Source organism: Hypomesus transpacificus, chromosome 7 (genome assembly GCF_021917145.1).
Source record: "Hypomesus transpacificus isolate Combined female chromosome 7, fHypTra1, whole genome shotgun sequence".
Classification (NCBI taxonomy): domain Eukaryota; kingdom Metazoa; phylum Chordata; class Actinopteri; order Osmeriformes; family Osmeridae; genus Hypomesus; species Hypomesus transpacificus.
The window spans coordinates 8,331,975-8,356,355 of record NC_061066.1 but is presented as its reverse complement, the minus strand read 5'-3'; the positions used below and the strand labels follow the sequence as shown (position 1 = coordinate 8,356,355).

The following is a 24,381-nucleotide window of genomic DNA, read 5'->3' as shown; positions in this document are numbered from 1 at the left end:
TGTTTTGAAAAAAGGTTTTGAAAAAAAGGTTTTAAAAAAGGTTTGGGAAAAAAAGGTTTGGGAAAAAAAGGTTTGGGAAAAAAGGTTGGGAAAATGTTTTGAAATGTGTAGATATCACTTGTTATACATGATGATCACAGTAACATACATCCCCAGCATCACTGCTTTGCTTTATAAATGGCCAGACTAATATACAGAGGGGAACCACTTTTCCCAGGCCTCCAGGGAATCGTGTTCCCCCAGGAAATGTTTTCCCCGTGTTTTCAGTGTAAAAGACTGATGTATAGATTAAACTTGCTATGCATAATGATCACAGTAACATACATCACCAGCATCACTGTATTGCTTTATATAATTATAACACCGACATGCCTACTTATTGTACAGTACAATAGTTTATTTGTGCCTGCAACAAAACGTAAGGTTGTGTGTTAAAAACGACACAAACACAATAATCTTATTAATAACAATAAACTAAAATATAAACAACCGTCCGAACAAGGCAATGCTAACGAAGTAGGCATGATCAGTTCGAATTGGGATACCTTAGTAGGCCTACTGTAAATTACAGTAGAGCTACTACTGTAGGCTACACGGATTAGCACAAGCTGTTACAGACTCTGAAAACAGTGACTGACTAACGATTGAGCAACACAACTTATTATGGACTCCTGGTGGGAGTGAACATTGGCGGTTATGCCTCTGACGGAGCTTGCAAGACCACGTCTGTTACACTGGTGTTGTAGTTAGCTAATTTCACCACCAGGGGACACCCAATACTATTTGACACGGTCCTATGTTCCAGAGTGACCACAGTCATCAATGGAGATTAACCCTGACTTAAGATCTGCACCTTAAAATGTGCATAACTCAGTCAATGAGTCAATGTATGTAGATTTATTTTCTGTGTAACTTGCTGGATCCATACTTGGTCCAACGTGAGGGATGGTACAGTCTGAAAAGGGTTGTCTGTTTAAATAAAGTGTCCGATATTTACATTTTACATTTAGTCATTTAGCAGACTCTTATCCAGAGCGACTTACAGTAAGTACAGGGACATTAACCCCCAAGGCAAGTAGGGTGAAGAGCCTTGCCCAAGGACACAACGTCATTTGGCTCAACGGGAATCAATCCGGCAACCTTCTGATTACTAGCCCGACTCCCTCACCCCTCAGCCCCTCAGCCATCTGACTCCCAATATTTGCCTTCTTTGATAGGGAAACCATTTAAAGCAAATGGGATCACAGCAAACAAAAGATAGTGCTGATAACCAAAGACTGTGAAAGTTACAGCCCATTCACCACACTGGCCTCTTGTAAACCGGTCCAGCACAATACATGTCAGTGTTTTCCTATGGATCGTAGGCGACGTTATGACCCGCTGAATAGCAGACACTCATATTAATGTACTTTCTTGCATTTTATGATCCACAGATGGCCATGCTCTGATTGGGTGCAGATGCGGTTTCCGTGGTGATATCAAACATCCCCCTCGATGTAATATCTGACCTGGAGGTGAACCCCTGCTTCAACAAGACTTGTTTCACTGCTGCTGTGGCCTATGTCACTGTGACTTACACTGACACTGCAAAGAAGCTAGCCTTGCAAACTCTCCTTTCTATTAACTAAAACGGCTGGTTATCGAGGGCAATTTTCAACATGCAGTTGTGTGTGAGATCCTTTGAGTATCTACAGTATAGAGTATCGCCCTCCTAGCCAGGAAGTCAGATGAGAACCAGACAATTGTAGTGTCCCATCCTCATTCTGCTGTTAATGATTGTCTGCACAGTGACGGCAATGAGTCAGTCTTCTACCAGGCTGACAACACCATACAGCTAAATCACAGGTGTTATGTTTCAAGCATTCGTCTATTCGCATGTATACAACTCTTCGGCGTAAAATTATTGGTTGGATTTAGGATACTCACAGATAATCTTTCTATTGGTGATACATATTATGTTCACCTGATGTCTGCCATTATGACTTGTTGTCAGTCCTCTCTACAGAGGAGACCACCCATGTCTACAGAGCCAGGTCGGTTTGTCATGCAGGTAAAGCTCTTACCACAAGCTCTATGCAAAGCAACGCTCATCGTTACCCAGACAACAACATAGCCATGTTTAGCTCTGGAGAAGTCTTTGAATCTAGGAAGCCCCATTCTCCAAATATGTCAATGAAGTCGTATTGATAAAACCCACTGCTCATGTTGTAACTCCATCAGGAATTAGGTAAACCAACATCTACTGTGCTGGACACATGTCATCATGTAAATGTGGAACCTGCAACAACCATTATAACCTGTAAAAACAGCCCTACATCCCAGCCCCAGTAGATAATCTAGGGAAATGATGCAGCAGGAGTTTGACGGTGGTTTAAGGTCCAACTGGGCGGGGTTTTTGTGTCTATCTGAACATGTTAAACTTGAGAGGGATTGACAGCTGTGGCTGTACTTCAGTTTCTAATCCTCGGAGGGCAGGCTTTAGTATGAGGCGCACATTAGCATGTTTGCTGTTGCGTGTGGCATTGTTGCTGCAAGGGATGCACATTTCTGCTCTAGTGAACTAATGTTCTTAAGCACATCCTTTGTCTTGGTGATCATTGTTGCAACCATGGGACAAAGAACAGTTACCCCTTTTCTAGTTCACTTAAAACAACAGCTCTATTGTGTTTCCAGGTTGGCCCTGCATCCTCAAGCTTGCTGACAAACAAAAGGTCAATGAAGAAAGGGATGGAGGCCTGGTGTGACGTGTGGGCTGGAGCTACTGGGGTGAAGAGGGACGTTTCCATGTCTGTGCACACACACGCGCACGCACACACACACACGCAGTCTCTTTCTGTATCTCTCTCTCACACACACACTTGAGTTGTCAGAAGTTTAAAGTGCCTTTGTATCTGCCTGTATCAATCATAAGCACATCCAGTTATACTTCAATACATTTTACGCTGCCTCTAAGTGCTTGTGCAGACTGACCCTTTTTCGCCAAGATTAACATTTCATATGATCGTTCCTGACGTAGGATTTTCTTCAGAGGCCCCGTAAAGGATAACCAAAAAAGGGCATTCTCGTCTCAAAGGGAGCTCTGCCTGCTTGCTAAGATTCCAAAACTTTCACTCCGTCAGTATTCATCTCGACTTTAGCTCTTTGAAAACTTGAAGGTTTAGTTCATAACTTGTGCACTCGCTTTTAAACGTTTTTTTTTCTTGGCTACTTCAGTAACCGTTTAGGTTGGTGTTGCAATTAAAGCGGACCGCGACGATGTTCAGAGCGGGCCAGCTCATATGAGAGATGTGCGATTACTGTTTAAAGGGAGGGGCTTGCACAGTCCTGTAGTAGGCTATCATTGAATCCTGAGAAAACCGAAGCTCAACTCTGTTCATCTCCGTTAACTGGCCTTCCTGGCGTTGTCTGTCTGCGGCGAACCCGAATTAAGAACAATAACTGTCACTCAACTCAACAGGTAAGTGCTGCGTCTTGAACAAGTAGTTTGCGATTCCTTTATTGTTGGATCGCATCAGAAGAAAAGTGTGCGGGCCTGGACGGCCACAATGCTTTGTATCCTGTAGTTTCACGATTCTCTGACCACTGTAATTTTGTTAAAAAGCTAAGAATGCACATCAGCGGGCGACGTCTATCCCATTACACCGCTGAAAACTACATGCATCATGTAAAATAAGTTGAACATAAATCGTAAGCTAATTTACATAAAGTAACGAACGCTTGAGCTGTAGTTTGTCTGTAGCAATTGTTGGAGGCCTTATAACGATTTATTCTATTTAAAAAAGTAGTGCTGTTCTCTCTGCTCTGTAGCCTACTTTGCTTCTGATCCTTATCTGAGGTGCGAGCAGAGACCGGACTCAGGTGGGCCTCGAGCTATCTCCGTAATAGCCTACAACAACATAAAAATCCCAGTTTACCACAATGTGGTTTACGCAAGCAGTTGGGTTGAGGTGATGATAAAATCGCATTTGACATGGGAAATCAAACATTTACTGTTATGCCAAAGACGTTCTATTGTGGGTTTACTGTTTAGGCTTTTTAGTCGTGCAGTATGCAGGGCTACTCATCACAAGAGCGTTGTTCTAGATAGCCTCGGATACACCGGGACGCGGGGGGAGCACCTGTTTGCGGTGTGTACTCCAATTCCTGCATCACGGGATTTGAAGTTATTTTTTTAATCTCTCCAAACCGTTTTGGAACAAAGAGGTGCCATACCACCAGGTGAATCCACATCGTTTCAATGTCACATTCCTCATAATTCCTCAGTCCCTGAGGCAAATCTGCCTTCATATTCCACCTCACCTAACTGTACTCATGTTAGTCTGTCTTTCTGATCTCTCTGCTTTCAGCCTGCAGCTCTGTCAGTGTGTGTATGGGTGTGTGTGTGAGAGAGAGTGTGTGTTTGTGTGGCAGAATGTGTGTTCAAGTATGTGCGTCTCCAGCTCTATAGGGGCTGAGATTTCTCTGAGCAAGACAGGGCAGTAATTGTCCATGAAACGGCATCTGATAAGTCTGCCGTGTTTGTGAAACATGCAGGGAATGCCCTGACCTTATAAGGAGCAGAACCAACCTGGTGACAGCTGATTGGAATAGCCTCTGGAATGCATAACAGCTCAGGGTCTTCAGGCTGAGAGGGGAAAGAGAGGAGAGAGGAGGAGGAATCTGGAGGTAATTCGTAGCAGTGATAACAAGGGTTTGGCAGCATGGGCTAGGCCAGGCAGGATGTAGGGAACACTGCCCTGTGTTTCCGGAGTCTGATGCCTGGCCTGTGCACTGCGGTGAGGGCTCTTGTTACGCACTCTCTCTCTATCACTCTCACTCCTTCCCTTTCTTTTTTCTCTCCGTCACTCAAGCTCACTTACTGTTGGTTTCTATCTATCTATCAAGCTGTCTGTCTTTCTCTCTCTCTTTTGCTCTCTCTTTTTCTACGACTGTTTTTGGATCAGCTCTGTTCCCAATCGGAACCATTGTCCTAAACCGCGCAGCTGGGCCAGGGGTGGAGGATGGGGGTAGAGAGCAGGGGAACTCACATACCCGAGGCCTGGAGGTTAAAGGAAGAGGGTTGGTTTAGTGAGTCAGCCCAGAGTTGTGGCCTCAGCTTCAGTCCAGGACGCAAGGCTGGACCTGGAGCTAAGGAAGTGGCTGTGGGCGTTATTGGAGCGTTTATTGTGGTGAAAGAGTGTTAATGTGTCAAAAGTAATCCCCCTGACATACCCTTTGTCACTGTCCATGTTTTTACAGTGTAATTAACATAGACTATATCATATAGTATATTGCATACGGTAATATGGCTGTGTTCAGGGTGACAGCAAGCAAGGGTGTTTGACCGGGGCAGAGGGTTCTTGCAATAAGTAGCTTTCACTGGAGGGTTCTGTCACAGAGAGGTCGCAAGAGAACGTGTTCACATTCCTATTCTTTAGGTTCTGTTCTGAAAATATTGTGATTGACAGGCAGTTGGGGAGCCAGGGAGAGAGTCCTGGATGGAGGCCATGCTAGCATACTCCCTTTCAGTCCTCTCCAGCCTGCTCAGCCTTTCAATCCAATAGCATGTAATTTGAATGCACTGTACCCAGAACCGCACACTAGGTTCAATAATATGGTGAGGTTGGAGCAGATTCAGGGTAGAATAGACGGAATCTGTGTAACTCTGAACTGGGTGTCGTTCAATAAGTGGGCAAATCAGGGCATTCCTTGTTTGTGAAGTCAGAACTGGCTCGAGCTGAAACTCAAGATTCTATTTATTTAGGTTAAAATGTGCAACTAGAGGCTTTCATATGTTTGGTTAGTAATATATAAATCAAATAAAAAATTCCTCTCACTTTCTTTTTTCATATCTTTCCTCTGATGGAAATTCCTCTCTCTGTAATTTAGCTTTGGTTTGTTGTTCTTCGTTATCCAGCTAGGTTCTGCCAGAGAACGGTTCTGCATCAGAACCAGTGCCAGGATGGGTTCTCATGTTCCTGCAGTGCTGACAGTCCTGTAGAGTAGCATGGAAGCCAGGTTCCCTCCTGGGTGATATGGAAAGAGGCTGTCAGTATTCACTTGTACTTGATTAACAGGGTTCAAAGTCATTTGTTCTGGAAGTCAATTAGCTTGGTGAGCTAAAGCCTGAAACAGTAGCTCAGGGGCAATCATTGGAAAGGTTTCGGGTATTAGACAAGGCTGGGTATGTTCTCAAAACATATTTGTATTCCCCTCAAGACACTGTGTACTCTTTCTCAACGCCCAACACTGTAATAGCCTGAATGGCAGTGTTGATAACAGGCACCTTAAACACTCAGACATAAGTTTGCCAACAGTTTAGGCTTCTCTCCAGAAGTCCAACCACAGTAAAAGGCTATTTTCACATCCAGCTGTTTTCACCCAAACTGTCTTTAAATGGTTGGTGTTGCAGGATCTCCCTGACTCCGACTGTGGTCTTATAAGGTAAAACTCTCCTGTTTGCCCTCCAGGTCTGGATGCTCGGCATCATGGGAGATGGCGGATGCTGAGTTCACCATCCTTCCTCATCCATCCACCATGATGTCATTCCTAAAGACTGTTCTTTAACTAGAGCAAACTGTGTGTGTGTGTGTGTGTGTGTGTGTGTGTGTGTGTGTGTGTGTTGGAGAAGCAGGACATTGGCCCCTGGGCTTCTCTTCATCTGATAAAGCCAGTACAGGAAATGTATCTGGGAGCTGATTGGCTCAGTGCTTTCCTGTGGCCTCCTCCCTTTGAGACCCGGGCCATGCCAGTGTGTACCTCAGACTGTTCCAGTCTCTCTTCCAACCAGCACAGTTCAGTTTAGGATCCTACAACAGTCTGGATGATAACTCATGACATTCTTTACGTGCAGGCTCTTCAAATTGATTGTTAATATGAATAATATCCCCCTAATCACCCTTTTTTCTATTCACCCTTTTTTCGGATCGCCCTTTTTCTTGACCATCCATCTCTTCATCCTCCTCTTCCTCACCCTCTTCATCTTCTCACCCCAGAGGCCCCTCCCCATCCTAGTCCACAGCTGCCCTAAGCCAAACAAACACAGGTAATCACATGTTTAGTCCCATATTGTACTATAATGGGGTACTCAGGGCTGTGTGTACTTAGTGAGGTCGGGGTGATTGGGGTGATGTGTGCAAACACTGAGAGCAGTGAAGTCATGTATTTACAGAATTAGCGAGGTTAGCTTGGGATACAGGGAACAGACACAGCAGTGTGTGGCTTATAGGCCCCATAGAGGTATAGGGAAGGTGTGTGTGTGTGTGTGTGTGTGTATAGGAGGTTGGAGTGTGTGGTTTGCAAAAGGGGGAGCGTGGTGATTTCATGATGAATGCAGGCTCTCATGGGATGCAGTGTAAGAGGACTCCTAGGTAACGAGCTCTCGGGGACTGACCCCCAAGTTCACCCTCTGGCCCGTGTGAAGCACTCAGGCCTTACATGGTAACATGCATCCAGCTCGTACCTCCACAGCATGGATCAGACAAGGTACTTGTGTTTGTGTGCGGAGCTGGGCCACATAGCTAGCAGGACTTGATGCAGTATCACTGCGTTAGGATCCGTACGTGAGCTATATATTCTGTCATATTCTCTCCATCCATCTTCTGTGCCTCTCTCTCTCTCTCTCCTCCCCCTCCATCTCCCTCTCTCTTTCCACCTCTCTCTCTCTCCTCCCCCCTCCATCTCCCTCTCTCTTTCCACCTCTCTCTCTCTCTCTCCTCCCCCCTCCATCTCCCTCTCTCTTTCCACCTCTCTCTCTCCTGAGCAGGCCTGCCAGGCTGCAGCTTTCTGGCAGGGGGAGGAGCAGTAGTTACTGTTTAAGAGAGCATTTATAGAGTGTAGTGACTAATCAGAAGCATACCCAGCTATTTACATGCAAGCCTCAGAGGGAAGCTCAGGAATGCAGCGAAGGGAAAGAGGAGCAAAGGAGTGCGCGCCTCTCCTCCTCCGTGTCTTTCCACTTCACATGTCACTGCTCCTCACGGGAGGAGGGGGAAGGGGTGGGAAGGGGTGGGAAGGGGGTGGGGTGAGTTGAGGTGGGTAGGGCAGCTTGAGGGGGGGGGGGGGGTGAAAGAGGGAGAGTGAAACTGATTAAAGCTGAAGATCAAAGACTTAAAATGGCTGACATGAAGCCCCCCCCCCTCCCCCTCCTAACACACACACACACACACTCAATATAATTTTGATCTGTTCGTGTGGGTGTAAGAGAGAGAGAGAGAATGTGTGTGTACTCTACCATTCCATGGATCCTGGTAATCTATCCACAGAAGAGGAAGAGAGGAGCACAGAAGGTTAGTTTAGTTTAGAATCAGTACCCCCCCCCCGGGTGATTCATCATTTAGCTTTGGTTTGTTGTTCTTCATTATCCAGCCAGGTTCTGTCAGAGAACGGTTCTGATGTAGAACCAGTGCCAGGGATGCCACATTTTGGCATGGGCACAAGCAGTCCACAAATACAGCCTTTCAAAAAAGCCATTTAATCAGACACACTCTGTAGGGAGAGAGGTTGGCATTGAACAGACTCTGACCTCATTCGAGACCTGCCAAAGGTAATTGGGCAAAACAATCAATCACAAATATTATTAGATGCCCATTAGATGCCCGTTACAATTAAATAGCCAGACCTGGGGATAGGTGCAGAGACAATGACTGGATAGTTGCATGGCTGGAACAGTCTGCAGGGTTACTTTCCTACAAAATAGATTGCAGAAATGTTAGAACAGAAGTAAATATTAATGTCAATGTGTAATATATTTAATGGAAACTTCTGAATATTACTGCAAACATTTTCCATTAAATGCAGTGTGTGTATATGTGTACTGTAGTGAGTTGAACATTAATCATCCCTGAGTGCTGGCTCATTATCAGCTCGTTAGCACTAATGATGAAGTTATTAGTAATGGAGAAGTCTTGTCTCGTTAATGCTGACATTAAGGGGGAAGAGTTGTCAAATGCAGCCCTGTATTATCTGTTCTTCACCTGCAATCTGGGGAAAAGATTGAGAGGGTGGTGTATTGGCTGGATAGATGGAGGGCTGAGGTATATGGAGGGGTGAGGTAGATGAAGGGGTGAGGTGGATGAAGGGGTGAAGTAGATGGAGGGGTGAGTTAGATTTAGGGATGAGGTGGATAAAAGGGTGAGGTAGATGAAAGGGTGAGGTAGATGGAGGGGTGAGGTAGATGGAGGTGTGAGGTGGATAAAAGGGTGAGGTAGATGAAAGGGTAAGGTAGATGGAGGGGTGAGGTAGATGAAAGGGTGAGGTAGATGGAGGGGTGAGGTAGATGGAGGGGTGAGGTAGATGGAGGGGTGAGGTAGATGAAAGGGTGAGGTAGATGGGGATAGAATTGAAGTAAAGTGGGTTTAAATGGGAGGGGGAGGGGGTGACAATCTGGCTGGCCTCGTTAAAATCTGCTTTAATGAAACAAAACACAGAAAGAACAATGAGGTGTTGTTATGGCGAGCCTGGCTCTATGTCTGGGTCTGTCTGTGTGAGCCTGGACTGGCAGCATTTCATGGGACAGTGTGTGTCTGGCCTGGCCCTCCAACCCCCACCACACACACACACACACACACACACTATGACAGCCGTCTAGGAGACCACCTGGGATAATGGAGCCATTAGTTAAGCTTGGAGGTAATGACCAGTAATGGTACACCACCAGAGAGCCTGGACCCAGGCCGGGGAACTGCCCCAAACACCCGTCACTCACCCACCTAGGTAAACACAGCAGGAGAGGATGAAGCATGTGTGTGTGTGTGTGTGTGGTGCAGGTGGAGATGGGTGAAGTCCCTAGACAGCCCATTGGCAGAGGAAAAGCTTGTGGGTTTGGACCCGGTCCTGTTCAGAGACTGGCTCTGTGTTCTTATCTCATTTACAGTTTTGCCACCAGCTATATGAGGACCCACCGTCTCCTCACCACAACCTGAGAGACTACCCTCCAACAGCAAGGCTCAATTATTTACAATTTCATGCTTGTCTGAGATACGTGTTATTCTAATAAATGTAGGAATTAGGTGGTTTAAATACCATACGTTAACCTCTTGAGGTAGAATTTTATCCTCCATTAAGCAGTGAACGTCCCTGCAGCTTGATGGGAGCCGTGGTAGAACAGTGTTGGTAGTGTGTTATGTGTCAGTGGTTCAACGTAAGCACTACTATAAAAAGACTTTATGGTTTAGAGTTGTACAACAATGGCACAATGCCGATATGTTAAAGTAACTGAGACAGTCAAACATAAGAAAACTCAACAAGGAGCTTCCTGGACCACTGAGAGAGACAGACTGACAGACAGGAAGAGAGATATAGACAGGGAGCGAGAGAAAGGGAGACAGACAAAGACATTGAGGGACAGAGAGAGAGGGGCAGAGGGGGAGAGAGAGGAGTCTTTGTTATGTGTTACTAGAGCTCTAGGGTTTCCTGGAATTTTCTGGCAGTGAATTCTTCGGTCCCATAACCGCAGAGAGACAGGAGGAATGGTGATGCTTCCTGACAGAGAGACAGACAGACAGACAGACAGACCTCCTCGACAGACCCCAGGACAGACAAACGTGGAGGAGAGTAAAGAGAGAGAGAGGAGGAGACCTACCTCCCTGTGTACCTGGTAGATTAACGAGCCAGCCTAGCCCTAGGGGGCCACACACATCCCCCTCCCCACCTCCCCATCTCCAGGACGCTGGCCGGCTGCCAAGCTAAGAATAACAGCCCGCAGAAATATGCTGCTCCAACATGAGCTGTGCTGCGGAGTTAGATGGCCGTAGAGGGCGAGGCCTAGCGTGGAGAAGACTGGAGGCACGATAAGGGTTGTGTCTGCTCACTATGGAATGTGTGGTAGTGAGACTGAGGACTGAGACGCCCCCCGTGCCCCCCTCCCCCGGTCCACCAGTCTCAGAGCTGCCCCGTCTTCTCTCCTCTTTACATGAACTTGTGTCGTGAAGTTATCTTGCCGCTGGTGTTTTAATAGTTTGTTTTCGTGGCTAACCAGTGTTTCCTATAGAAGACCTGTCTCACCCTCTCTCGCCCATCTCTTCCCTATCCCCTCACCTATGTCCTGTATTCTGGTGAGGTCATCACTTGGCGCTCTAGTCCTCCTTATCTCCTCTCTCCTATCTCCCCCCAGGAATGCTACCCCTTAGTTTGAAAGATCTCTTGTCACGTAATACCCTTGAAATCTTCAAACAGGCGCATTCCTCCAGCTGATTTACACATCTGAGCGTCGTTCAAACCAGAGGTTGGACGGAGTTATACGCACCTCCCAGGAGAGAGAACGTGTCGGACTTCAGTGCTAAGATTAGGTGTGGGGAGTAGGGGGTAGGGGTGTCAATCATTTTTGGGAGGTGGGGGGCAAAAAAGGTCCGGTCCAGCCAGTGAAGCAGGATGTAGGCTAAACAGGGAAGGCCAGGAGCAGATGTGGGATGTGTCCTGGGGACTGTGGTCCTGTCACTCGAGGGCTGGAGGGGGTAGAGGGCTGGTGTCTCCATGGCCTGATGGTGACTCCCATGTAAGGCATGACTGGAACATGTTTCTCCCTGTGTGGGACTCACTGTCTCGTCACTTTATCTTTACCCCTTTTTTTCCCCTGTTCTTCTCGACTGTTCTTTTTCTGTTCCTGAAAAAACTTGGTATTTAATGGAGCCTGTCAGAAATGTTCAACAGATACTTTACTCTTTTTTTTCTTCTTCCTTCTTCTGTGTTTGCGTTCTGGGCCCAGGGTCATTTATATTATGGGATGGCAGGTGTCCGGAAATATGTCTCTGCAGGAGGACAAATCCTCTCGGAGATAGAGAGAAATGGGGAGATAGAGAGACAGGAGGGGAGGCGTGGAGGTAAGAGGTAGAGAGGGTCATTAGTCAAGCTCTGGGGTACTAAGTGTTTGCCTGGGTATTTCTTCTCTTGGTGGGGAGCATTCACTCAATACAAGTCTGTCAGGTACATCTCCGACATGCTGTATTGGTATGCCAAACAGTATATACATTGGGCCAAAACAGATACTTTGAGTGCATTTTGACAGCATGTGTTCTAAGCTGCTTTCCAGCCCTGCGCTTTAGACCGTTCAGGCCAGCCCTGCGCTGGAGACCAGACCGTTCAGTCCAGCCCTGCGCTGTAGACCAGACCGTTCAGTCCAGCCCTGCGCTGTACACCGTTCAGTCCAGCCCTCCGCTGGAGACCAGACCGTTCAGTCCAGCCCTGCGCTGGAGACCAGACCTTTCAGTCCAGCCCTGCGCTGGAGACCAGACCGTTCAGTCCAGCCCTGCGCTGGAGACTGTTCAGTCCAGCCCTGCGCTGTAGACCAGACCGTTCAGTCCAGCCCTGCGCTGGAGACCAGACCGTTCAGTCCAGCCCTGCGCTGGAGACCAGACCGTTCAGTCCGGCCCTGCACTGGAGACCAGACCGATCACAGACAGACGGCAGAAGCGGCTCAGCTCAGAGAGCAGCGACAACGCCTCATGACAGGGGCTTGGGAGTGTATTTATTGAGATTAGCTGACACTCTGGCTGTTTGTATCCAAACCGCCAACGTATTATTTCAAGCGGTTTCGTAAGAGCGTGAAACTCCTGGAGCTAAAACCCTCCCAAACTCTAGCGAATACTAGGAGACGTGGCTTATTCATCACTCTGTTCTCTGTCGGACTAAACCTCCTTTCATCTCCTAGCCTAGGGTCTTCTACATCTGTGTCTCTGACTTTATTTGACTTTATCAGCCTGTGTTTTAGTGTTTGTCAGCTACCCTGCTAGTCCCACAGAGCAGCAGCCAAACCTATCCTAATAATACTCTGTGTTCTTGACATGGTCCCAGAAATGCCAGTATAGAGGAACCATCACTCATGGAAGTCGGACAAAAAGCCAACTCCAACCCTCTTCTGTGGTGTGCGTGCGTGTTGCTGTGTGTGTTTGTGTGTGTGTGTGCGCGTGTTCAACTGTGTGTGCCTGCGTGTGTGTATGCGCTCGTGTGAGAGCTATATCTCGCTGCACAGCATGTTAGAAAGGCAATTTTTTTTTCTCAGTGAGGTTACGGGAAAAGGAGCTTTTTTTCCTTCCATATTTGGTCATATGGAGCGCGGCCAGCTGCAGTAGCCGTTTGATGCCGTACAAACATCCATGTTCTGTGGGTTCTGTTCTTTTTGGCCCTCTCCCCTTCCCATAGTCTGATAGAGGCTGTGACTAGCAAGAAAGTTGGTTTTCAAAGCACAAGGCCCCAAACCTCAAAGAGGAGAAAAGATTGCCCTTCTAAACTTGATCACCCCTCTTAAACCCTTCTGTGTATGCTGCAGTACATGTAGATAAAGTCAACAGTTTCCCTTTAAGAGGAAAACCATTTTGAACTGCATTATATACATTATCTAATAAAAAGCTTTTTTACTGACATCCACTATAGATTGTTGAGTCTTGAGTGTTTCCAGTGGAGGAGAGCCCATATGCTAACCTTTTTAGTTAGTTGAGGGGTTTTTATGGTTGTTTGTCATGTTTCTATTTCTATTTAAATGTTCTGTCTTTATTTGTAGTGTTATATTGTATTTTGGTGTGAAGCACTTTGTGATTTGATCTGCGAGAAGTGCTGCTATACAAATAAACTTACTACTTATTTACCTACCTGCAGAGGAGTGGTCTGCATGTCGCCTACTCACAATCCGGATGGATAGATGACTCACTGGCCCCATGGTCAGAAATCCGCAGACAAAGCTTTTTTCACAACCTTGTCTGTAGAAGATTTGACTTGATGCCCCGGCATGTGGAGGTGTGTGTGTAAGTTCCTAGCAAGATGTGAGCTTGTTTATGGATGCAAAGAAAAAACTGTTCAGATTGAAGCATGATGTGGATGAAGCATGTGGCTCGGGCTTTGTGGCCAGTATCTCTCTGGTATGGAAAGTAATGTATTTGTTAATAGAAAGTACATCATGTTTTTATGACATGTTAATGTAATGTCTTAAGTTCATGAAGGGTGTGTTCCAGTTGTGAACAGGGGTGAAGTGCACAGCCTGAAACTTAACAATGTGCTCATGAATGTTAAAAATAGATGTGATTCATGGTCTAAATATACTAGAATCTATCTCTCCTTCACACGCGCACGGATACAAACACACACACACACACACACACAACAGCATCGCCAAGCCAAGACCAGGTTATCTCCCTGCCAGTGGAAAATGTCTTAAACCTTCCACTCTGTTCAGGTCAAAGAAAGGAGTTCCTTATCAGGATGATTGAGTGAAAATAGAGAGGATTGCAAGCCATGTGTTTTTGTATCGAGTAATTATGTCACTTATAATGAATACCTGTGGGATAAGATCATGAGAGCAGTTGTGTCTCTGCAGTAGTTTACAGTTGTGGCCAGCTGGCTCTGTGTCCTGTGTGTTTCAGGGTGTCTCAGGGTGTCTCAGGGTGCTGAGTGTGTGCCAGTGTCTCCATCAGTGTGTTGAGTGAACCCCTCTGTGCTCTGGGGACCCAGCGTTCAGGTAACCTCAGCTGGCTGGCTGTCAGGCTGATTCACAGGCTGAGGAGACCTGGCGAAGAATGTGAACCATTGTCTGGGAATGCAGGGCTTTCCTTCTCCTCTTCCCTTCCCTCCCTCTCTTCCCTTCCTCAACTCCTCTTTTTTCCAACACCCCATCTTCTCCTTCTCCTCTCCTCTTCAACGGAAACTTCCTAGGCTGGGAGCAGATTTTGATTCCAGTGTGAATCTTCTTTTTCATCATGTTTCTCATTGTGCTACGCTTTCTATCGCTCATCTTCTACTCCTCTGCCTCATCCCCCTCTTCCTCCTCCTCCGACTCTTTCAGGCAGCCGTGGTCAGCAGCAGAGAGGGGTGGAGGCAGTAGTTTGGGCTTGTCCCTGGTTGACCTGCCTCCCCCCTCAAAAAACGTGCCTCATCCACAGCTCTGCCTCAATAAGGCTGCCTTCGATTATGATTAAATAACCATCAAATGCTTGATTGTTCTTACCCACTGTAATAAAACGCCAACTGTGGACCAAATCAAATGCACTTCAGATACTTCCAGATCCATTCATGTAATCAATCCTCGTCTTTGGCCCCCAAATCCGCTCTCAGGACCCTCGAAGAACAGAGCCTGGTGACATTCACAGAATTCCTTCTGGTTTGAGCGCGGCCACATGTCTGTGGGAGTGAGAGTTAGTGTTGGATGAGAGGGAGGCAGCATCTGCAGCAGCTGGTTTAGAGATCGAGCTGGAGCTCCGATGGCTCTCGCCACCTCATATCCTGTCTAGAACGTGTCCTAGCTAAAGCACTGCAGTTTGACACCACAAGCTGGAAGCTGGCTGCCTTTGGCATCAGGGTTTCTGGGTTGTGCAGTCAGACACACACACGCACACACACTGACTCACAGGTACACACACACACATGCATACACTCAACACACACGCACTCGCCTGCTGTAGGTAGTGGGTATGGGCACAATGTCAGCAACTGCCAGCTAGGCATGTCTTTATTTTTTTGAAAAGAGAAAGAGTGAGGAAGAGAGAGAGAGAGAGAGAGAGAGAGAGAGAGAGAGAGAGAGAGAGAGAGAGAGAGAGAGAGAGAGAGAGAGAGAGGGGATAGAGAGCGTGGAGAAAGAGACGGAGGAGTTGAAGCAAAGAGAGCTAGAAATCTTAGCCTTTTATTACCAGAAACTGGGGTGGATTTATGTGTGGTTATCCAGGTCGGTTCCAGGCTGTGTAAATACATTGGAGCGTCAGACGACTGAACGTGTGAGAGGAGATGCACTTCACACAGAACCAGAGCCGACCACAGACACAAACACACACACACATATGCCCTCAGAGAGACAGAGAGAGACAGAGAGAGAGAGAGAGAGAGAGAGAGAGAGAGAGAGAGAGAGAGAGAGAGAGCTATGCTTTATGCATGGAGGACGTTGGGTGCTGAAGTGTCTGTGATGATTCAGGGCGTCTTGGCCCAGTGTGGTGGTGCTGAGAGGTGGAGCAGACAGACCCGGCCTTGTGCCAGCGCTGACACAGCAGACACCCTGGGACACCTCTCCCACCTGCTGCCCAGCGCACCTGTGCCGTCGCCATGGCAACACATTATACGCTGACCTGCAGCTACAGGCCTCTCGTTGACCCAAAATTCCTTTCCTAGCCTCTCTTCTCCTCTCTCCTCTCCTCGGTCTCCTTTCCTCTCCTGTACCTGACGTCTCTTGTCTGCTCCTCTCCTTCACCTGACTTCTCCTCTCCTGTCCAAATATCTCCTAATTCCTAACCTCTCCTCCTTTCCTCTTTCATCTCCTACCGGATCCTCTTTTCTAACCTCTCCACACCTGTCCTTTCTTAACCTCTCCTCCCCTCTCATCGGTTCTTCTCTCCTCACCTCCACCTCTATAGAAAGGGAACAGTATGTTCCTGTGTGTGGTAGGGTTGTTCATATCATGACAATGTTTGTTTCCATGGCTTTTTGTCAGTAAACTGAGCAGTACTAACACAGCTCTGCTGGTGCTATTTAAGGATGTATTGACAGAAATTCTTATTTGGGAGAATGGTTTGTGTTGGCAAAGCAGGTCTATCTCCCCACCCCCTCTTTCTCTCTCATTCTTTCTCTCTCCCTCATCTCTTTGTCTTTTCTCAACAGTTCATTTACTTCTATGATAAGTGCTCCAGAACGGCTATGATCCAAAAACCGGTGGGTGGCACTGTAAATATGTTTTCTTTTAATTTTTTGGACTCAGTAACAGGAAAAGCTGTCTCTTTAAAACGACCTCTCTCTGTCTCTCTCTCTGTACTTTGGTTAATCCTAAAGATTCCCCTCTCTGTGGTTTAGCCTAAGGGTAGACCTGGACTGTGCTTGTATCTCCTCTGCCTTCACACGAAGCTAACACACACACAGCTAAAACCAGCCCACTGTTTTCAGCTCCGTTGTTCACTTTCAGTGGAATAATTTTAACTCTTGTTTCTGTTGACAGAACTGTCATGGCATGACAGTTGATGTCATGACTTCACCCCCTGTGTGGAATTTTCTGGAAGGGCTTTAATAGTCAGGAGAACTATTGAAGGGCTGGGTCAGGGTCTTTTCCTAACACCCAGGGTTCAATAGCAGCATTCCTTACATAGCTCAAGAGACATACTGCTCAGATTGATGTGTTTGTCTGAAAGTTAATCAGGATGGAGTGAGTAAACTGAGTATCACTCTGACAACTCTAACAAACAACCGTGGGGCTTCTCCTACATGCAACACGCTGGCCATGACGTTACATTCTAACCATACTCCCACAATTGCCGGTGGCATCATTTAAAGGCTGCCCAGACCTGTTCTCCTATTGGTTGTTGGGTTGTACATGTATGTTCATACTGCTTGTTGCCCTTTCTCTGTGTCCATATATGTCCATATGGATGGCCATGTCTGTGTGCATGTAAGTTAGCTAGTGCTAGCAGCTAGCAGCATGGGTGGTCTGCTCCAGAAACACACACAACTCTACATTTCAGTATTTTACCAAAGACCCTCCCTGGAATGCATGGGCCTCTTGTAGACACTGGGGTTCCATGCAGATGAGGCAGAGCATGCTGAGAAGCAGTTTGACCAGTGATGTCCTAATCTCCAGAAGAGATCTGCTGGGGCATCTAGGGGCTATGGGGCAGTCAAACACGCTCGAGAGTCCAAATGCCCACTGGGCTTATGAGTGTCATATTCCTTACTATCTACTAGTACCAAACCATGATCAGCAGACTGGCGTGTAGTAATAAGTGTAGCTAGCTACAGTAACGAAGTCCTGGCGAAGTTTCTAGGAAGTGTATGATTATGTTGTTGGCTTTCAGGTTTTTAGTTATTGCTCTCATTTAGCCTAATTACAGTTGTACGAAGTGCCAGAATCCAAGTGCCAATTTTCCTCCCGCTGCAAATGGCATAAGTGCATCTAAACATAGCTAGCAAATTCTTGCGGTTTTGGAACTATCTGCTCTGATAGGAGAAGGGGGGAGAGAGGGGGAGAGGGCCAGGGAAACCAGACCTGTTTAGTTTAATTCTCTAGTACAAGTGAGGATTCTGGGAGAGGTGAAGCTGGAAGAGGGGATAGAATGGATAAAGGAGGAGAGAGGGATGATGGAAAAAGGAAAACAGACTAAAAGGAGAAGGATATTGCCTACAAGAAATAAGGTGGACAGAAAAGATTGCAGAAAGAAAAGAGGGAAGGATGGGGACAGAGAAAGAGAGAGAGAGGGAGGGAGGAATGGAGATGGAGTGTTCCAGTTAGAAACATGGGTTTAGGAACATACTGTAACTCCTCTGTCCATGCTCTTCCTGTTCCCCTGTTTGTGTGGGTGGGTGTGTGTGTGTGTGGCAGTTGGGCACAGTGGAGCAGGCTCAGTTCTGCAGCACACACAGGAAGTCTCCAGCACTGATCCCAGAACAGTTTCTCCAGCCAGCCACTGACAGCCCCGTAAACACGACAGGAAACACTGGAAAGAGGGGAGAGAAAGAGAGAGGGAGAGAAGGAGGGTAAGCGGGGGGGAGATGGAGGAGAGAGGAGGGGGGGGCAGTGAGGCGGGGGTTGGAGGAGGAGGGGGAGGGAAGGCATGAGAGAGTAGAGGGGGAGACGACGAGAGACGAAAGACTGCAAGAGAGCGGGAGTTGGAGGGAAAGAGGGAGGGGCAGAAAAAGAAGAGGAGAGGCCAGAGTTTGACTTCTCAGGCAGTGGACTATCTGGAGCGAGACATTGCTGTAGATGGAGCGTTGTAGCTCTGTTGGCAAACCGTAGAGACAGGCTGATATGGTACGACAGGAGGGAAGCTAATCACTAACTGCTAACTACTGCTAAGGTAGGGTTCCATTGTATTCCACTGCCTAGTGGTTTGCTAAGCTACTGTCATGTCTGTCTACTAGACTGTGGTTCAAAGGCCTGTACTGAACTGTACGTGTCGTAGTTGTACTGTACATAGGCAACGTGCCTAGCACTGTGTCTGTAGATATAGTTTTCCTACCAGTGTGTCTGTAGATATAGTTTTCCTGTGTCTGTAGACTGTGTTTCTGGCAGTGTTTCTGCAGGGGGAGAGTGTTGATGTTCAGAGTGAGGACTCTCCTGGGTGGTCCAGCTTCTCTGCACTCCTCACTGCTCAGTCACGTAGCTAGCGGGATATTTTTACTCCCTGTCTTTCTAGCTGATTGGGTTAGCTTCCTGTCTGCTTGTATCCCTTCATCATCACCATCCTCCCTCCCTCACATTCTCTCTCCCTCACATTCTCTCTCTTCTTCATACTCTTTCACTTTTAATCCTGGCTCAGAGACAGTAGCCGGTGGTCAGTACATACTTGTGTTTCCAGAACTTGAAAACCAGTTTTCCCTGTTTGAGTCAGTGCACACTGGTCAAGGTAGTCGCTAAACATGTGTGAGGCATCAATAGCACACTTAGATGCCGTAAACATTGTTCACCCATCCAGGCTGTACTGTAGACTGCCTGTTGACCTCCTGTGTGTGTGCATGTGTGTGTGTGTGTGTGTGTGTGTGTGTGTGAGGACTGGCAGATAACCGGACGGGATAAACATCCCCTGGTCCTTCCCTCCTTCCTTCCTGTCTGTAAACTAACACACAATGATGTCATCCTGCAGGGCGTAACCATGGACGACGACTTTGAGCGCCGCCGTGAGCTGAGGAGGCAGAAGAGGGAGGAGATGAGGCTGGAGGCCGAACGGTAAGACTACTCTTCATCATCATCATCTCTTATTCCTCCTGCTGCCTCAGGTCCTTGTGTAACTGCGGTGGTTGGAGGACCACTCATAACAGTGCTCCTCTTGGTCAAATGGGAGACCTCGCATTTTCCTGTACATGTGACTCAAATCCTTTGGCTACAATCGAGTAGTTGACTCAAAACCCACACAGACATTAAGTCTGCCATAGTACACCTCAAGTCCTCATAGAAAGTGCTGGCTCTATATGCAAATCAGACTGACCCTGCCTCGTCCTCATTATGGAAGCTGCAGTTCCATCAGTTGGTCAGAAGGGGTGCAAGTGGCCTAATCATCTCCACCTGGCCTGATGACCTCAGTGCTCTCTCCTCTGTCCATATATGGGTCAATGGCGCTGCCTCACCAGACTGGTGTTGACTGTGCTGCTACTTGTATCTGTTAAAACCCTCCACAGTACAGTACCAAAGGAGAACAGCCCTATTGCATGGTCATAAAACACATCTGACATCAAACAACTTCAGATGGATGGACATGCAAATGTTTCTCGCTTTGACCTGTGTACATAGTACAATGCACAGGGTCTATGCACAGCTCATGAGTTGATATGGACACTCGGCAAACAGAGGTTGAGTCTGAATAACCCTTCATCAGATATGCTTCTGCGGTGCACATGTTTACCTCCCCAGTGTTGATAAGCTAATGATGGCGTTCCAGGGCAGTTGATGAATGGTTGGAAAGCAGCATCTCATGCATGTAAGAAGTGTCTGTGTGTGCACATTGCAGCTTTTGGATGCTCGCTCTTGACTTTGTCATGCAGTCAGTGTTTATTTGAACATTGCTGAACGTATTGTGGAAACCGACGTTTTCTGCCAGAAAACGTACTGACCGGGAGCATTATTTATGACTTAGCTCATATCTCATCATGGTCATCTCCACTCACGTCCAGCAGATGTAATCTAGTGTAACGTTGCTGGCGTGCTCTCTGATCCTGCATGTGTGTTCACCATCACCCTGCTCTGCTGCCCGCTCGACTGGGAATGTGGGAGATTGTTTCATAATGCGCCTCTAAGTCAGTGCTGCGGGTTGTTTGTCTGAAATGTGGCAGAAAGTGTCAAGTGAGAATGAGGGAAAGTGAAGAGAGAGAAAGGGAGTCAATGGATTGTGATAGAGAGAGAGAGAGAGAGAGAGAGAGAGAGAGAGAGAGAGAGAGAGAGAGAGAGAGAGCAAGAGGAGGATAAGGGAAGGTTTTCCATGGTGGGAGTATGTGCACAGGGGGGGGGGGGGGGTTCAGCTAAAGGAGTCATTTCAGTTGGCAGGCAAAACTGGAATTCTAGTTGAACATTGTGTTATTGATAAAAGATCTCTCAATTGAAATGTTTACATTTTTACCAATATGCTGTAACACACAATATTTACATGTCACACATAATCTAGCTAGTCAAAAGTATGTCTGCTTTTGGCCTCTGCTTAACCACCACCAACTTGTAAATATGCTGCAAGAATGTAAAACTGTATGTGTGTGTATATATGATATGAGTAGCAAGACTGCCAGATGTCTTGCTATGATAATACATGTTAACTGGAAAGGTGACCAGCATCGGCTTCGTATCTGAGCATCATAGAGCTGTTAACTGAACTACAGCTTGGTTGGGCAGAGATGAATCTGAGACTTGAGATTGTGTGTATACATGTAGCAGATGGCTATAGGGCTGAGACGGGTGTGGCCAGTCTGGACCAGCCAAAGGCAATGAAGCCTTGACGAGCAGCATTTACCTCATTTACATTTACATTTAGTCATTTAGCAGACACTCTTATCCAGAGCGACTTACAGTAAGTACAGGGACATTCTCCCCGAGGCAAGTAGGGTGAAGTGCCTTGCCCAAGGACACAACGTCATGTGCACCGGCCGGGAATCGAACTGGCAACCTTCAGATTACTAGCTCGATGCTCTCTTATCTATGTGAGCCTAGATCTAGCATCCTGTGTGTGTGTGTGTGTGTGTGTGTGTGTGTGTGTGTGTGTGTGTGTGTGTGTGTGTGTGTGTGTGTGTGTGTGTGTGTGTGTGTGTGTGTGTGTGTGTGTGTGTGTGTGTGTGTGTGAGGGTGCCTGGGTGTTTTGAGTTCCCTGTCCCTGTTCTGTGTTATGTCAGATTCAGACCAGTCTGCTGACAGTGAGGTTCAATCCAGCCCATCATGTTGTTTCTCTGTCTCTCTGTCTGTCTGTCTCTCTCGCTCTCTCTCTCTCCCACACACACGGTCCCCTTGTATCACAGCAACACTGTTTCTCACACCGGTCTGTGGACTGGCCCTTGCTGTGTCCAAGCAGCAACCTCCCCCCCCCCCACACACACACACACAGGAATGTTTTGACTGCTGTTTTAACTTCCCTTCCAGAAGAGAAGTGGACATGGAATGTTCCCCAGTCTTAGCAGTGAGGGTGAGCAGCATCCCAGCTGGCCTGTGTCTTGTGGAGTGTCTCTGCCCCTGAGCTCCAATGACATGTTCCTCACACTGTCCAGCACCGGGGACAAGCCAAGGCCTTGTTTTGATAGAGTTCCCATAGGAAATTAATGCGAGACCGTTTTGACTCTTGTCACTGAAACCAAGGCTTCTGACACGACGTTCATGAATGAAAAACATGACTTCAAAATGATGCATGGCATGAGAAAGTCATAAAACACCACAGAGTGAAACAAAATCTCAGAGATAATGAATAGTTAACCCCTGTAAAAATAAATAACTTTGAATGACCGAACTCTGAGACATTATTTATCTGTGAGTGGAGCGCAGCACACTCATGTGCAGCATCCATGGTGCAGCAATGGTGCTTCCTGGTGTTGGGCCCCGCCCCTCCTCCACATCTGCTCCAGCCCTCCTGAGAGACCAGGAAGAGCTCAGGAAATAACAACCATCCTCAGTGAATGGGCCCTTCCAAACATCCCCGTCCTGGAGAATGGACCCGCAGTCTGTCCTGCCCCTGACCTGGGGCTGGTCTGTCAGGGCCTCTGGGCCGTGGGGGGAGGGCGACGCGGTGGATCTCCCCCTCTCACTCAACTGCCTCTCAGGTCAGTGCTGGGTGACGTGCTCCAGCGATGAATGGGCTTCCCCTCACACCTGACCCCAGCCTTCTCAGACTGAGCTGCAGCCTCTGTCCTGGGCTGGGATGGTGTAGTTGTGTTTGAGGTCAAGGTGCTAATCTGGACTGAGAGGCCAGAATGTACAAGGTTGTTCTCTGGTTGTAAAACGACTGTAAAGCCCTGAGCTCTCTCCTTCTCTCTCTCTCTCAAATCAAAATCAAATCAAATGTATTTGTATAGCCCTTTTTACACGCAAGCATGTCACAGAGGGCTTCACATGCGCCCATAGAACTGCCCCTCAACCAACCTAAACCCATAAGGAAGACAAGGAAAAACTCCCAGAAAAACTCCCAACGGGAGAAAAAATTGAAGAAACCTTGGGAGGAGCAATTCAGAGAGGGATCCCCTCCTCCAGAGATGGTTGGTAGAAGAGAGGAGCAGAACACAGGCTAAACATAGTCATACAGTGTCAATGGGTTTTGAAACACCAAAATCCATTGTTCGGCGTTATAGACGTTGGATGGGACCGGGAAACTCGCTGTTGGCCGTCATGGAGACTGGATTCCGGGTGACAACCTGGTCCAGCGTTGGCAGACCGACGACCAAGCAGGTCCTGACAGCTCAAACCCCCCACACCACAGGGAATGTGTGGGGGGGGACAGAGAGAGAAGAGCAGGGATTAGAGAATGCCAGGAGCAGCTAACAGTTACAGTCATAATAGAATGAGATCCCCACCGGTCAAGTGTGGACTAGTGCAGCAATTTAACAGAGCTAAAAGGGTATTTGATGCAGCCCCACACACCAAGACAGCGACAGCCCCCCTCGGTTGGAACATGAAATCTGTTCATGGGGAAAGAACTCTAAAAGAGGTTATACTTATACGAATAAGGATGAAAACAACCAGTCCCCGGTTGTCTAATAGTAACAATATACAGTAACAGGTTTACTTTATTAGTAACATCTAGATGGGCAATGTAAACATAAGCTATAATTACTATTTAAAAGTGACATGTGATACACACATAGGCAAGCACATACCCCAGGTTTACATAGAAAGTACACAAATACTTCCCTTGAACAATCATAGAATTGACTAAACACAGTTTTTAATCTAGTTTTAAATGTCGAAACAGTATCAGCCTCCTTAATTGAGACGGGTAATTTGTTCCAGAGAAGAGGTGCTCTATATGAGAACGCCCCACCTCCAGCTGTTTTTTTCTTAACTTTGGGTACCAGATAGCCAGCATCTTGAGATCTTAGAGTCCTAGCGGGGCAATAGGGTGCAAGGAGACCGGAGAGGTACAGTGGTGCCAATCCATGCAGAGATTTGTAAGTTAGTAGTAAAACTTTGAAATCAGCTCTGGCTTGGATAGGGAGCCAGTGTAAAGAGATAAGAGTAGATATTATATGATCAAACTTTCTTGTTTTAGTCAATAATCTAGCAGCAGCATTTTGCAGCCGCTGTAAATTTTTTAGGTAGGTAATTGGGAGGCCAGAGAACAACACATTGCAGTAGTCCAATCGGGACGTAACAAAAGCATGTATTAGTTTTTCAGCATCATCCTTTGAGAGGAATTTTCGTATTTTGGAAAATATTACGTTGATGGAAAAATGCGGTTCTGGTGATTTGCTTAATATGGTACTCAAACGAAAGGTCTGGGTCCAATGTGACTCCTAGATTTTTTACCAGCTGGCTTTGAGATACTTTGACGC

General features: G+C 47.1%; 1 protein-coding gene across 1 annotated transcript in view; it reads left to right on the top strand.

Moving 5' to 3' along the window:
• The first annotated feature begins 3,066 nt into the window (after positions 1–3,066).
• Positions 3,067–24,381, top strand: part of cald1a (caldesmon 1a) — a 35,710-nt gene continuing 14,395 nt past the window's right edge. Inside the window, exons 1-2 of the mRNA XM_047023286.1 lie at positions 3,067–3,457; positions 19,515–19,597. Of these exons, the coding sequence (XP_046879242.1) occupies positions 19,524–19,597 (74 nt within the window). The 5' untranslated portion in view covers positions 3,067–3,457; positions 19,515–19,523. The remainder of the gene's footprint in view (positions 3,458–19,514; positions 19,598–24,381) is intronic.